This window comes from Nannospalax galili, unplaced genomic scaffold (assembly GCF_000622305.1).
Source record: "Nannospalax galili isolate Female #2095 unplaced genomic scaffold, S.galili_v1.0 scaffold196, whole genome shotgun sequence".
NCBI lineage: Eukaryota > Metazoa > Chordata > Mammalia > Rodentia > Spalacidae > Nannospalax > Nannospalax galili.
This window is the reverse complement of record NW_008337421.1, coordinates 647,977-664,407: the sequence shown is the minus strand read 5'-3', so window position 1 is coordinate 664,407 and position 16,431 is coordinate 647,977. Positions and strand designations below refer to the sequence as shown.

The following is a 16,431-nucleotide window of genomic DNA, read 5'->3' as shown; positions in this document are numbered from 1 at the left end:
GCCCACCTGCCCAGGGGTGGCACCACCCACAGTGGGCTGGGCCCTCCCACATCACTTATCAAGAAGATGCTCCTCAGACGTGGCCACAGGCCAGTCCAATAGAGGAAATTCCCCAATTGAGGCTCCCTCAACCCAGTGTGTCAAGTTGACACTAAAGCTATCCAGCACACCCACCAAATTCATCAAGGGTGGAAAAAAAAGCACAGAGATCCATGAAAATGCCCTAGGATGAGGCAGCCTGATGACTGATACAAAAGGATTAAAAATCTTTTCATGCTGTTTTAGACCTTGCTGACAGTTTAATTTCTTAGTTGTGAACTCCTGTGATCATCTGATATTTGGGACAGGTGGCAATAGACTTCCAGAGTCACCAAGTTTGTCTCCATTAACCCGCTATCGATTATCAGATGATGGTTCAGGCCTTTATGTTGCTGAATGACCCTGAGGGAGTAAAGTTGGAAAATCAGTTCACAAAGAGTCAACAAGGGTATCTTGTGAGAGTAAAAACAGATGCTCCCAAAAGTCATAAGGTCGTTGAAAATCCATTGCTGGGGTGGGTTAAATCCCTGGGAGTTGTTGGCCAGGGAGGTGTAAGGTTCCGAAAACAATAATGGCTATTGCCATCATCGTTGGTTGCATTCCTGAGCTGAATGCTGAGACCTTACTGCTGAAGATGTTGCATGCTTTAGTTGCAGGACTTGGAGAAGTGAGGCTAGGACTGAGCTGGAAGTACCCTCCCTGGGGTCTAGCTCTTGTGGTGCCAGAGGTGATATTAATGCTGCTGGGGAAAATGATGGCCCAGCATCCTACTCAGCTGTGGATTGTGCATGATTCATGATGGAAGTGCCAGGCAAGATGTGCCCTGTAGTGCAGCAGTGGACAAGTGGGTATGGTATGGACAGAACCAGCTGTCTGAGTGAACTTAAAGTCCACTAGACAGGGTGAAATCACATCTGATACTGGAAACTTACACAAAACCTATGGCCAGGGAAGTCATAGGTAACCATGAAAAAAATTGCTATTGCTTTGGAAAATAGATATGACAAGGCAATTCCCAAGGCTTGTGTTTATGTCTACAGGTTATTACCGTCATTGTCCTTTTGGATATTTTTCTGTCTTTTCCTTGTTACAAAATGTTAGATCAGAATTGACCAGGGCAATGTGTAAATGAAAGATGAGAGATTGTTAGGAGGAGATTTTCTCTATTGAGAACAATGAAGGTGGTGACAGATTCTCCAGGATTTGAAACTACGTCCTCGGGACAGCTGGTGGACTGCTTATAGAGGTTGGGGGATTGGAAAGGGAGGTGGGTAGGGCTATTTTAGTAGTTCAGTGTAAGTGCCTGTGGCAGTAGGGTTTTGAGACAGTAGGGCTGTTATTTGTTTTCCCAGATAACACAGTCTCCATGTTGGGGGATTTTACACAGTTCCTTGGTTGGAAATTAGCTTGGATCTGAGGTTTATCTGAGGCTTACTCATCTGGCATGGGGCCCTTTGGAAGTTAGTTCTGGGCCCTTTTAGGTCCAGGCATTTAACCTTCATTCTTCACTTGTGTTTTGTAACAAAAAAAATAGCACTGGGACTCACCACTGGCCACACTCTGGAGGCAGAAGGATAAATGAAAGAATGTGAGGGGTCAGTAGCTCACTAGAGTTAAAAGAAAATAGACTTCTAGGTCACCCCCTCCAAGGCTCAAGGGACCATTGCAGAAGAGGGGACAGAGAGACTGTAAGAACTAGAGGAAGGGGTGCAGTGGTGTAGAGATTTTTTTTTCTGAGATAAAACATTTCATTTGGGGTGGGGGGAGCCTATTGAGACTCAGGATATTTTAGAGAGATGAGAAAGTCTATCCTGCAAAGAAGCTCTTTAAAACTGGCGAAGTAAACTCAATAGCTTTAGGAAGTTCCTGAAATTGACCAGATCTACAAGACCCCCTTTCCTCCCAAGCATATATAAACATTCAGCACCACTGAGAGACACCTGCTGAGCTGCCCCAAAGAGGCAAAGACCAAATAGCTGCCTGAAAGAGACAATCTCCAACCCATTGAGCTGCCTCCAAGTTGCAGAGTGTGCTCCACACGTACTGCTTTGGGAATCTGTCACTCATGCTGGGATGGGCTTTTGGTGATGCAGCTGTCTTTGAGTCATTTCTCCCTCTGAAAGTAACCCTTCTTGTAAGTAAACCAAATAATACTCATTGGTTCACCAAATTGGACTTTGGTGGTATCCTTACTCTGGTCTGTCATTGGTTCCCTTTCTGGGGCAAGTAGAAGTTTGTTGACATTGCCTCAGGAATAGTGTCAGACAATGCTGAGTCCGTGAGGAGTTATCTATACTGTGAAAATTTATGTGTGAATACCTACCCTAAATGTCAGTGGTACCACTCCGTGGGCTGAGGTCCCTGGCTGAACAAAAAGGAGAAAGAGAGCTGAGCACAAACATTCATTTCTCTCTGCTTCCTGACTACAGATGCCACATCTCATGCTCCTGCCACCTTGACTGCCCTGCTAAGGGAGGCTGTACCTTGGAACTGTGAACCAAAATACACCCTTTTGTGATGGTTAGTGTTAATTACCAACTTGACAGAATCTAGAATCACCTGGGAGATGGGCCGCTGGGCATGCCTGTGGGAGATTAACTTGATTGCATTTGTTGACGTGAGAAGAGCTACCCTAATTTTCTGCAGGACTGTTCCCTGGGCAAGGAATCCTGGATTGAACAGAACAAGTGAGAGGAGCACCAGCATCTTTCACCGTCTCTGTCTCCTGACTGTGGATGCTGCTTCAAGCTTATGCTGCTTTGACTCTTCCCCATGATGGACTAGCCTTGATCTCTCCTGCCTCTGCCTCCTCACTCCTGTGATTAAAGGTGCGTGTCATCATGCCTGACCAAGTTTGCTTTTTTTTTCTAGCAAATAAAAATGACTAGATGTAAATGTGGCCTGTGGAATCAACTGACCTTGTTTCCAGGAGGGGCGCTTAATATATATGTGACCTTGAACATTACTTAAAGTCTTTGGCTCTAGTTTATCACTAAAATTGAGATAACAGTACATCTACTTCATATGGCTTGTTCTGAGAATTAAAAGAAACTGGTGCATCATAAAAGCTTGTTTTTGCAACTGTCATTAACCAATGGACAATGTCGTGATCATTGTTGTATACGGAGCTTACTAGACTTTACAAACATGGAGGATTAAAGATTTCAAAGCCATCTTATCCCAAACCTGCCTGCTCTCTGAACAGGGAGTAAAAAGGTTACGTTATGGATGTATGCTGTCTCGTTCAGCTTCTCTTTTAGAAACGAGTAGCTGTTACAGTGTCTGTGTTTGCTTTCTGATGTTTGTTACCAAGGGACTGTCAGGATAAAAAGAAGCTTTGCTGAGCTGGGAGACTGTGTAGGAGGTAGACACTCTGAGTTACATGAATTATTTTTCCTCACTATAGCCTCAGAAGCTCCGAACACATAAGTAGCAATCTTTTTTCCTTCTCACTAGGACTGTAGTTAGAAAGAAAGCTTTTAGTTCATCTAGTTCAGTAGGTGTCAAACTTTGGGGCACATCAGCCAACCTAGTATCTTTGCAAAAGAATCACACAGGGTCTGGAGACAAAGCTCAACAGTTAAGAGCATTGGCTGCTCTTACAGAGGACCCAGGTTTTGTTCCCAGCACCCACGTGGCAGCTAACAACCATCCATAATTCCCGTTCCAGAGCGTTAACTTCTTCTGACTTCTGTGGGCATTGTATGTACAGGTGACTTACATACAGGCAAAACACTCATACATATAAAATAAAAATAAATATATTTTTAAAAAGATCCACATGGGACTGGAAAGATGGCTCAGGGATTAAGAGCACTGACTGCTCTTGCAGAGGACCTGGGCTCGATTCCCAGCACCCACATGGCAGCTAACAGCTATCCATAACTCCAGTTCCAGGGGAATCTGATGCCTTCTTCTGACCCCTGCGGGTGTATTTACACACATCCAGGCAATACACTTACACACATAAAATAAAAATAAATAATGATAATAATAATAAAAAGATCCACATGGCACAGTCCTGCCTTTGGTCTGTTCCTACACTTATAGCCTAGAGAACTGCACTTAATAACAGTTTCTGAAGTTATTAGGTTTATTAGGGCAAGGCCAAATTCATGGAACAAAATCCCAGAGAATAGGGTAAAAAAAAAAGTTTGTTTTTCTCTATTGTAACAATGCCCAAATGACAAGTATTTCTGTCATTATATAGCATTATATAGCTGCTTAACAAGTCATTAATTTCTTTTTTTCTGTTCAGCTTATTCCTAGGGCATTATTATTATCTTCATGGTTTAAGGAAGTACATATATATTCATGTCCATTTTGGGGGATCTAGCTATTGAGAAGAAAAACGTGAAGAGTCCAGTGCAATGTGGCGAGATCTGGACTTAGATCCCCCCCAACCCCCCATTGCTTTGGCTCAAGGAGCCTGGGAAAGGAACTGGACTGGGTGCCTTGATGGTGAGGAGGGTTGGTTTGGATGGGTAAAACTTTTCTACAGCAGTCTTGATGCACGCCTAAGTCTAACAGCTCATCCAGCATCCACTTTTCATTCTCTACCATCTGGTGTGCCTGAGGCCCAGCACTTGCTTTTCACTGCAGAACTGTCACTTAAAATAAGTTTCATCGTCTTTATGTTGAGAAAACAGAATAATGGCACATAAGAAAGGTGTGCCCCATGGTAATTAAAAGTACCGGACTGGTGGAACTAACCTTCTTGGATGTTTAACAGCCATACTGTGAGGCCTATACTAATTTGGTCAGAGGGACATAAAGGACAGTTTTTGCTCCTTGCTCTCCTAGGTCGACTAAGTTCCAGGGGACTATGAGCATCTCTCAAAATGTCCTGTAACTGTGGTGAGTCTTGATCAAGGAGGCCATGGAGACTCCATCAAATGGACTTGAACCAGTGTCCAGTCTACAAAGAGGAGGGTCAACACAGAGGAAACATTTCCTCTATGCTTCCAAGTGAAGCCAGCCATTGTCTAGGAGGACCTTTGACTTATGTTCACATAGACGGAACTGGTATAAGAAAGGAGCCAGGGGGCTCCTCCCAAGCCCATGTAACCCCTGAGGAACAGATCCTCAAATGGCCTTAAGAGTAAAAATAAATTGGTTTATCTGGGCCAACTATATGGTCTTAAACACCCAAAAGGAAAGTATAACCAAAGATTAAAGGGGTCAATATAATTTTTTAAGAGCCCATGTGTATAGCTAAAGGCTACATAACAAGAAACAATGCCAGAAAGGAGATACCTTCCTTTGAGTTGTTGGCCAGGGTGTCCCAAGAGACTCCCAGACAGTAACCCAGCATAGAACTGGGAAAATGAACAGCAGACCCCAGTCTTATCTAAAGGAATATTGACAACCGATTGCTGCTAAACGAGGAAGAGCTGATCTTCCTAAAGCAAGGTACTCTAGATAGGCTGACTAGATTCAGCGGATGGTCAAGCACTGGAGAATGGCTGGGGGCGCCAACAACATAGTGGACAGTAACAGGGATGACAGAGAATATGGGCTTCAGTGGGGGTGGGGGGTGCTATGGAAGGGCACCATTTGGGAAGTGGGTATATAGATGAATAAGATTGTTTGGGATGTTCTGTATGATATACACACAAAAAATCAACAAATAAAAAAATGAGTTATAGTTGAAAAAAAAAAAAGGATGTGCCCAATGTGCCAGTGACCTTGGCATCTTACGGAGTCTTCCCAAGCACTCAACTCTCAGCTTCTTTCTCCCCTGACACCCCTTCCATGATGTCTTCATAATCAAGTCTATCTTTCATTTTTCCTACTGACTGCAAAGGTACATATCCTTGTCAGTCACTTTTCCAAACAGATGCCAGGGACACTTGGACTGCTTCTAGTCCGGTGTGGCTCACACGATTGAGAGGGCTTAGGTAAGTGAGAAACGGGAAAGGAAGGGTGTTGAGACCAATTTGCTACAAGGGGGAAGGAAGGGCACAAATTCTGTGGATGGTGAGGCCAGCAGCCTTACAACCAGAGAGGCGGGTAGGCACGAACCGCAGGCTAGGTAAGGTAGGACTGGAGAATCAGGGTCCTGAAAAATCAGCCTGAGAAACTTAAATGGGAAGCTATAAAAACAAAGGAGATAAAAACTTAATGTTTGAAAGCCTTAAGTACCCTGCCCACTGCCCCACGAGGGGTCTTTGGGATGCACATACGTCAAAGGGCGACAAGCTTGAAGAGTCAGAAGTTCTCCCCCAGAGCGCCTGCTTCCTTGAGAGATGTAGAGACGTAGAGCATTTGCTTTTATCTAACAGCTCTCTGAAATGCTCCTACCCTACAAAGAGATGTCTATTCTGGAGCTTTGCTCTTCTTTTCTGGTGAGAGAAGCAGTATATATTAAGAAGGGTTGGTCTTTTCTTGTGCATGGAAAAATAAACTGTCCTAGAGTTTAAATAGCTATTATCCCCGGGGCTGGCATGCCCCTCCACCACAGATGAATGGTGTAGAAAGTACTCACATGTGAGCTAAATCCAAGAGGAGACAGTTTGGACTGATGAACTGCTAGATAGAACCTACCCTTCCAGTTAGTGAGGGTTGTAACAAACTTGCTACATGAAGGTGTCTAGAGGGAACTCACTAAGAACATCTCTGTTCTTGCATCCTGAGTTCTCCTCCATCAGGACCCACACAGTTCCCTTGGCCACTCTCTCTTCTCATAGTCAAACGTAAACTGATTCTCTATAGGCTTGGCCAAACCCACAGAGAATGTGCGTTTAAGCAGTCACATGTCAGCTTCCGTGCTGACGAGGAAATTCCAGCTAAACAGCCCCCACATGTTGTTCTAATGGTACATACTGGTTGATTGTCAGAGTTTTGTAGTTCTAGTATAATGGGAATTCAATACGAATCTGAAGAGCATTGGTATGGTCAACATATTCTGAATGAGTCAAGCACAACATGAAAATGATACAGCAACATGGCATTCATTTGCACGCATGTATTTAAAATTATAACATGAAGAGTGGTCTCAGGATGAAAGACAGGAGCATGAATTTGCATGATGATGAATATACCTGTCTTTCTTTTATGCACAGTTGAACTATGAAGATGTAAAACTGGTACTTGAACATACTACAATATAAGAAAACAAAATTGAAGACCAGTCCTACTTGAAACTTGTCACAAACTTCATAATTCCATCTCTGCCTCCAGTATTTTCCTCTAGTTTGCCAGTCCTCACCCACAGCTGCAGCGTAGTGAGACTTTGCTTGAGTAAAATCTGCAAGCAGGGCTTTGTTTTCTCTTTGCAGCGGCCTGTGAGACACAGACCTGGTGGAGGAACTGGGATTACTTAGTGCTGGAGCTGTTGGCACAGAGTGGAAGCCCTTCTCTGGCATCTCCTGAAGGACAGGAAATCCATAGCTATGGGGAGGCCATCACACTTGGGTGCACACTTCAGTAGTCACACTGGGAGGCGGTCACACTTGGGTGCACACTTCAGTAGTCACACTGGGAGGCGGTCACACTTGGGTGCACACTTCAGTAGTCACACTGGGAGGTGGTCACACTTGGGTGCACACTTCAGTAGTCACACTGGGAGGTGGTCACACTTGGGTGCACACTTCATGCTTACACCTCTTTGAAGGGCAGCCATGATCATATCTCTCATTCACTATTTATCTGGTTTGGAGTGTCTCTCCTTAAATATCTCCTACTACCTGGGTAGACTTGGATTTTTGGCTGTTTAAAGGTAAAAGAGGATGGAATTCAGTTTGTGTGTGTGGGGGGCGTGGATTAGTTACAAGTTTTAATTGACTTGTTCTATGTTGGATTGTTTTTCACTCATTCAGTTAGCACGAATAGAGCTCACTAAAGGCAGATGTATACAGCAGGACAGAAGCAATGATCATAAACATGCACTTCTTTACAAAGATCCTAGTCTCAAAGCCCTGTGAGATTTACAGTTCAGAGCCACTAACTAACCAGCTCATCAGAGAATGGTTCATCAGCACTGTCAATACTCTCTTTAATGAGGTAATGCTGTGGTACTGGCACCTAGGAAATTGTTTGCCTGCCACGACCTGGCACACAGGACTTTCCAGCTCTGGGGTCTCACAGCAGCTTATCCCAGGTTTCCGTCCACGCTTCCAGCTAGAGCTCTTGTCAATTCCATGCATCACCTCCATGGAGTCATGTATTAGGTTATTGCCCAACCTGCATGACTCATTCACTTCTAAGACTCTCCAGGCCATCATGTCGTTGTAGCACTTTTCGTCATTATCCAGACTGTCTCTCTTGGGGATGCTAGAACATGAACCTCTGAATGTCAGGAGTGAGGAAGGCAAACCATCTTCAGATATGCTGAGGCCGATATTTTTATCTGACAGGGTCGAATTCATGAATTTTTCGACAGTCTGCTTTGCGTGGCCGCTTTTCACCATGGCGTGCCGTGCTGCTTCTGGTGAAAATTCTTCTGTAATTATCTCCATTATGTGTTCTGAAGGTTCTACAAGAACCAGTTCCAGGCCAAGCAAGAGCAGAGCGATCTCCATCTCAGATACACTGTTATCTCTTCTGCTGTAAAGATAAGAAGAAGACAAAAGCGATGAGACTATTGAGAAGATGGTTTTCTTGTCCTTGTGACATTATCTCAGTAATGGCTCCTAGATAGAACTCCTGCAACTAGCAAAAGTATGATGTAGTGGGCAGACAATCAGCTGACTCAACACCCACACTAAAATCCCTACTTCTCTGCTTACAATCACTTTACTCTATTTCATTAAATAAATAATAATAAATAGAGGCAACCATCTCACCCAGCACATCCCTCACGATTTCTGTCTCTTACAGCCCCACACAGGGGCTGCACGTGGTAGCCATGTGAACAAACAAAATGCAGGATCATTTCTCTCATTTCTGTTCCCCCCAATTCTCAGTCATGAAATCTCTGTCTTTACCAATTCTTCTGGCAAGTTGATCTTGTAGAGAAAGATTCCAGCTTGCTGCAGGGCTGGAAGTAAAACTGTCTCATACTCAGAGTTTTGGTGATTGGGTCTGATGAGGGAAGGAGGAGCAAGAAAGAGGTAGAGAGATTTGTGTGGGTTTGACAAGGAGACAGAGCGAAGATAGGACGCTCGGGGAGAACTGAACATAGTATGCATTTGCCATTTGGAAAGTCAGCAACCGGGAAGCACTTTGCTTCCTTTCTGTGAAGTCTTCCCTGAGCATTTGTACTTAAACCAGGAGTGTTTGGGGTTTTGCTGGTCTGTTGGTTTTCTTTTCTGAAAGCCTGCAGCATAGCTTTCTTTGCGTTTCAGCGTGCGTGATCTTTTTTGCTATGTGGTTATGTGACACGTGTTGGGCTTATCCTCTTGCTAAGGCAAACAACAACCTGATCCTGGAGCACAGTGTCTGATCTCTGCTGTTGGACACCGACTGTCACAAACACTATGTTCTCAGCAGTGTTTGTCAACAGCATGCCATGACTTGCCCGTGCTGGAGGGTTCACAGCGGGAAACCTGGAAAAGATAGTTGTTTACGGTGGTGATGCTTTCACTCTGGAATGAGCTTTGGGTTTTCTCCCACCTCTGAAAGTCTTCTTACAATATCCCCTGTTCTACTGCCCTCATTTCCTTTCTAACCACCACTCCTCGTCCCTCCAATTCTTTCAAAGCACCACCTCCAATGACACCATCTCAGGATTCTTGGAATAGTTCTCCCTGCCTACAGGACAGGAGGAAATCTAATGTCCTGAGCCCACAAACCAACTCTCTCCTTGCTTACATCCCAATCAAGGCTTCAAGGCTTTCTCATTATTTTGCTGCACAAACCTGCCCTGACCAATCATTGGGACTCTCTCTATCTGAACACATCATGACCCTCCATGTCCCCCTTTTCCCTCCTTTCTTCTCTGCCTCTTCGCACAGCATTCCTTCTTTGACATGTTTTCTCACTTGAACTCACAGTACATTTCTCATTTTTCTAAACCTCTTATATAACTCACTTCTTTTAAACTTTTTAAAAAATTTATTATTTTTTTAAATTTTATGTGTATGCATGTATTGCCTGCATGTAGGTAAGTGCACCCGTGTCGTGCAATGCCCAAGGAAGACAGAAGAGGCTGTCGGATCCCCTGGAACTGGAGTTATGGACAGTTGTTAGCTGGCATGTGGGTGCTGGAATTTGAACCTGGGTCTTCTGCAAGAACAACCAGTGTTCTTAACCACTGGGCCATCTCTCCAGCCCCATAACTCACTTTTGAAAAAGATTGTTTTATTATTTTTAGCTGTCTGTGTGTCTATGTGTGGGTAGGTACATATGAGTGCAGGTGTCTCAGAAGTCAGAAGAAGGTGTCATATTCAGTGCACCTGGAGTAATAGGCAGTGGTGAGCTGTCCCTTGTAGGTGCTGGGAACCAAACTCATGTTTTCCACAAAAGCATTACAGGCTCTTAACCACTGAGCCATCTCTTCAGCCCCTCACTTTCTTTTTAAAGGCAGGGTCTCCTTACATAAAAAAGGATGGCCTGCAACTTGCTGTATACACCAAGCTGGCCTCCAGAAAGCTGAGACAGCAGGCACGCACTGCCACACTCAGCAATTGAGAGATTAGTAAAAACTCAGTGGATGTGTCCATGTGCATTCCTTGAGACTGTGCCTTGAGCATAGACTTGGTACATGTCAGATGGAGGAAGAAGAATTTGTAAGGAATTTATTTTGTTTCCAAAACCTCAGTATCCTTTGCCATTGATATCACTTAGTGAGAAGATATTAGGCAAACAGATTGAGAATGATGAGGGAAACAGGGAGAGCCATGCAGAGTCCTAGTCCTTCTGGAACACGATTTCAAGTGGGCAGGATTCACAGCTGCTAACATTTCAGTTCGAGTTATCAGGGGTTTATTTCAAAAATACACACACACCCAGAGTACAAATGTCTCCATGTCATGATGCATCTGGATGGACTTTGATTCCTATTAAGTGAATATACTGAGGGTGGATTGCCGTTGGTGGACGCTGTTACTTGTACTTTAAAGGGAACTCATTTGTTTTTGAGACTTGTTTTTAAGTAGAATAGAGGAGTTAGAGGGATGAAAGGAAGAAAAGGTAAGGAGGACAAAAAAACCTAGGAATGGGGGAAGAAATCACAAGCAAGTGCCGAAAGGGCGTGTCCTGTCTATCTTTGTTAAGCCTCTTGGGACTCACGCTGCATGAGCACCTGTTGGGGTTCAGATACCGAGAACTCTGCATATTTTGTAGCACTCAAAACTTCAGGAGACAGCAAAGACGATAGACTTCCAACAGGGAAAAGATAACAAAATTCAGATGGAAAGGGGCTGCCTTGAGTGGGGGAAGCGGGGAGACAGTGTTGTGGACTCACAGGCTGTGAGATATGCTTCACCCGGGATTGCCACCGCCTCCTCCATAAATCTAGTCAGTCTTAGAATCAGATACCTAAAAAAAGCTAAGAGCCAGCACAGATGTATCTCCTTTTCTGATAGTACCTTGAATTAAGTCCAAATGGCCAAGACAACTGCTGAAGTCTCTCAACTGAAAAGATCAAGACAGAATGAGCTCTCTGAAACCTGGGAATCACTCACCCTGCTCTGGGCTGCTCACTCGTCTGCATCTCTGATTCTCCAGTATGGAACTGAAACAGAATTAATGGCCCCATAAAACCGGCCCCTACTTGACCATTATCCTGTTTTCTTATTATTTCCCAATCCTAAGCTTCCCTTCAAGAAGCAAAGCTGTTTTCTGAGAAACCTAAGAAGTAGATTGTAGGATAACGGATTTGGAAATGGCCCCAGGTTAACTAGCTGAAGCCCCTGACTTTACAGATGAAAAGAAAACTAGTACTTAGAGGATTAAGGGGAGAAAGCTAATGATCGAGGTTTGGTGACATTTCCAGAATTAGGAGTCCCCATCTGTTTTCCCTTCCCCTCTGGCTATAAGGTTACTGTGCCTATAACTGAATATGGGGTACCTCAATACTGAATTCAGTTGCAAGAACTAAAAGGTGAAGGAGTTAGTAGTCTGGTCTAAAGTCTCTGTTTTCCCCAGAAAACTTCAAAGAAAAGTACTAGCTTTGGAAGTCTCATTCCCTCCTCAGAAAATTCTTATCCATATCTCTCCTCAGTCTTTAGGGGAAATGGTTTCTGACTGGTCAGACTCTTGATTTCCTTTTCTTTTCCTTTGAGGCACAGGGGAGCTGATGAACAAGGGCAGACGCAGTGTGAGCTCTATATTCCATCTGTAGAAAAGTCTTTAAGGCTTCAGAGGCCCTTAAAACACTGTAGGCTCTTGCTATTCCTCTTAGTTTCCGACCAGAACTAGTTGATAAGACCCTACTGCTGTAGATGCTACACATGTTGGATGCAAGATGTAGACTAATCAAGCTAGAACTGGGTTGGCAGATTCTTCCCTGCTTGCTAACTCTCGTGGTGCCAGATGGTCCTATGCAGGCTGATGGGGTGAGAGTGGAGATGGAGGTAACAGCATCGATCCTGACAGGCAAGATGTGCTCATTGGTGCAATGGTGGCACCACTGTTATGGGGTTAACCACCTGATCCCTAATTGGATTTGGGGCTTGTTCTACAAGAGGGAATGCATGCCTAGTACCATAAACCTGATCCAAAACCCATGACTGAAGCGGTCTTAGATCCTAAAGGAAAACCTAAGATGGCTTCTTAGCTGAATTGACATAGCATCCAACCACTCCTTAAATATCCGTTTATATCCATAGACAAGGGTTACTCTCAGCCTTAAAGAAGCCTCTCCTTGCAATGAGCAGAGGTAAATGCAAAGACTCATGGCTGAATAAGATGCTAAGAATAAAGGGCAGTTGAGGACTCAGCCCTAGACAAGACCACACTCTTAAGGCTTGCAAAGCATTTTAGAAGAGGGGACAGAATGTAAGAGCCAGAGGGTGGGGACAGGGGCTGTGAAATACCATCTTCTAAGTACAATTTGGCCATGGCAACCACTTACTCATAGCAGAGGTGTATACTGGTACTGGGTTCACAGAAGTTGGGTCCTCCTAACAGTCAGCTATGGAGAGAGAAGGCTCTCATGGGAACTTACCACATACTGTTGACCAACAGTATTCTGGAAATATTCTGGAAATATTGTCAACCAACAGATTCTGGAAAAGGGAGAGGCATAGTATCTAATTGTATATCCACTGGTTAGTCAACCAGGCTCTGATGATTAGTTCCAAACTCAGGATCACACAAGATGGCACTGATTAAACTTTGTGGGACACTAGACAAAACCCAAACTAGTAAATAGGGAAAGAGATTGTCAAGAATGGGGGTGGGGAGCAGGTAGGGGGTAGGAGGGAAATAGGAGTGGATTGGGGGAAAGTGTTAGACTATGTAATGTGCATGTATGAAACTGTGAAAGAACAAAATTTACTTTAAAAAAAAGTAGACTGTTAACAAAAGAAAGAGTATATGAAGTTGGGAGGAAGAAGACAAGGGTAGGAGAAGAGGTGGAGGGAAGAGGGTCAGGGGTGGATTTGATCAAAATACATTATATGTTGGGTGTGGTGGTGCACACCTTTAATCCCAGCACTCAGGAGGCAGAGGCAGGCGGACCTCTGTGAGTTCAAGGCCATAATGGTCTAGTGAGTTCCAGGCCTGCTAGGGCTACAGGTAGACCTGTCTCAAAAAGACCAACAAACAAACAACACCCCCTCCCAAAATTATATACAGCTCTACAATTCTCAAGCAAAAAAGGAATTAAAAAAGGAAAGTCCCTAAGCAGTGACCCCAACTGTACCTTGTCATTGTAAGAGATAATCATCTATAAGATCAGGGTTGGGATTAGGATAAAGGGAACAAGCCACTCATTCCAGGCACATCCAAAAATCCTCAGTAATCAAGATAAATAATACTGTGAATTTAATGTCGTAAAATTAAATTAGAAAGACTCATGGACAAAATTAAGATTTTTTTATTTTTGGTCTTTGAGACAGGGTCTCCCTGTAGCCTCAGCTGACCTGGAACTTGCTATGTAGATCAGGTTGGCTTCGAACTCACAGAGATCCACCTGCCTCTGCCTTCTGAGTGCTGGGACTAAAGGCATGCACCACCATGCCAGCTAAAATTAAGATTTTCAAATAGGATCTGATCCTATGCTAGTAAATCTCTTAGTACCTGCCTCACCTCCCCGCCCCATCTGATTAGAGCTTTGAAATGGAGATATTTTATATATCAAGGACTTTTGCTATAATTTGATTTTTCAGAATATTGACTTACTGTTGTTTAGATCTTCGTTGGTTTTGAGATGTCTGGTGGTTTTGTTGGTGCCCCCGAAAGTTTTACTCTAAAGGGTCTATCTCACTCTCTCAATTCTGGTCCAACCTCAGACTCACATTTCTTATCAAATGACTCAAAGACAAGGAACAAAACTTAAAACACATGTAGAGTTTATGGTTTAATTCAGTAGAGTTTTTTTTTTTTTAATTGAAGCTGGATAGAGTGATTACAACTCAGCAATGCTGGAAGGACAAATCAGCCACCCAGTCCACAGTTCGGGTCCACCAGAGCAGCTGAGAAAACGGAAGAGAATGCTGCACGCTCGGGCACTGGTCTCGGGTTATTCTACATAGCCCTGGAAACTAACTGGCCCTAAGTCGTCACAAGTGACAATGACAAACCCCTCTCTGGGAGAAACCTTGTACCTGCAGGCAGGATATTTGGTGCCGTCAATGAGCTGACAGACTGTCATTCTGAATCGTGTCTCACTCTGGAAGCAGAAAATGTCAGAATAGTTTGGGCAAACCATCTTCTTGGAAGAAGTGCAAATACTATTGATTTTTTGAGGCCTCTCGTGGATAAAGACATGCGTTTTTTTGCATGTGTGGTCATGTTCCCTGAGGACTCTCTGTAGGATCATGTAGTTGCAGTATCTTAGAGGAACGCCATTCTGAGGATAGTCCACATGCAAATGCTCTATAGATGTTACCACTGCATCCTCATTCACCTCATTTTCCCAGAACAGAAGCATCAGGAAAATGGCCACCATGAAGATCATCAGGGGTAAGATTCCCTTCACATCTCCAGCTTTAACTCCTGTTAAGTAAAGGAGACAGAAAGGAGCAGAGAGAGAGAGAGAGAGAGTCATCAGATTCCTCCTGCTTCAACCCAGGACTGCATCCCATTACTCTGCTGATTAAAATCCTGTTGCCCTTGCAAGATCTAGGTGCATGTTCAGCTCCCACAGAAAACACTTTCAGTCCATTGCAGCTCTTGGAGTGTGTGCCTTCAGCAGACTAATCACTCCCGTGTTTTTTCTTTGTCCCTGCAAGCTCCTTGATAATTCATGCATCTGGTTTCCCCACAAATTTCAAAATGCTTAAACACTGCTCAGATTGCTTTACTCTTATTACTGAATCACTTCCTTTTCTACAGAGATATCAATCCTAATTCCACCTGTTTTCACAAGCTTTTAGTACTGTTTACTAATCAGTTGCTCCCAGTTCCTTTCGAATCCTTCCTGCATGCCTCTGCTTGAGCCTGTGCTAGCCCCTCTCACCTGCCATTCTTGCTGTTGCTCTCATGGGTAACATGCCCTTTCGATCATGGATGTGAGAAAATCCTTTGTTTCTCACTGTTCCTTGACAAGGACTGAGAAGGAGCCAGTTGAGTGTGGGGAGGGCAGAGGAGGAAGGAGCAGAAAGGGAGGGACCTGTGGAGCAGTGCACTTGGGTGCTCGAGAACGAAGAGACGACCTCCAAAGTGAGATGTTGGTAAGGCAGGTCCTGGATGGGTTCTCATTAAACAGCCACAGACTCTTTTAAACCATTTCATGAAGTCTTGAAGCACACTGTCATGGTGTTGCCCATTTGCTGAGTTTTAATCAGTCCTTACAAGTCTGTGAGCTATTTTTCCCTCCATTCATAAAGAAGCAAGTTCCAAGAGTTATAATGGAAATGTACAATACAAAGGCAAGAAGATTTTCACCCTTGCAATGCTGAACACTTGTTCAAGCCACTCTTACCCCCATGTGTGTCTAGCATTGGGTAAAAGCAATTCTCTTGGATTAGCATTAACCTTAATAAAGCCCTGGGCTTCTGAAGAATAAAAACAAACCATGCTGGTTTCCACATTAAGACATCCTGGTTTAACTGATATTCAGTGTGACCTTGGTTTGGGAAGTATTAAAGATCCTCAATGATTCTAATACACAGCAAAATTTGGGAGCCATTTAATTATGACATATTTGGGAAGGTTACATGGAAAATTAATAGATGAGAGCTTAGTTAAAAGCACAGTCCTCAGGGCAGTGAGCCAATAAAAAAAACAATCTTGTCACTATCATCTGGTAAGTTGATATAGGAATGGAGAATTTGACTTAATTCTACTAGTCTTGCTCTAATCTCTCTCTCTCTCTCTCTCTCTCTCTCTCTCTCTCACTGC

The 16,431-nt window shown here is 43.8% G+C and overlaps 2 protein-coding genes across 3 annotated transcripts in view; both read right to left on the bottom strand.

The window, feature by feature from the left end:
- Positions 1-7,967: 7,967 nt before the first annotated feature.
- Rnase11 (ribonuclease A family member 11 (inactive)) overlaps positions 7,968-16,431 on the bottom strand; it is a 49,792-nt gene continuing 41,328 nt past the window's right edge. For both annotated transcript variants that reach the window (XM_029563317.1, XM_008832582.2), the window contains one exon: positions 7,968-8,586. In XM_029563317.1, coding sequence (XP_029419177.1) covers positions 7,968-8,561 — 594 coding nt within the window. In that variant the 5' untranslated portion in view covers positions 8,562-8,586. The remainder of the gene's footprint in view (positions 8,587-16,431) is intronic.
- Positions 14,523-15,066, bottom strand: Rnase12 (ribonuclease A family member 12 (inactive)). The gene has a single exon (XM_008832552.2). The coding sequence runs from the start codon at positions 15,044-15,046 to the stop codon at positions 14,609-14,611; it is 438 nt and encodes a 145-aa protein (XP_008830774.1). The 5' UTR covers positions 15,047-15,066; the 3' UTR covers positions 14,523-14,608.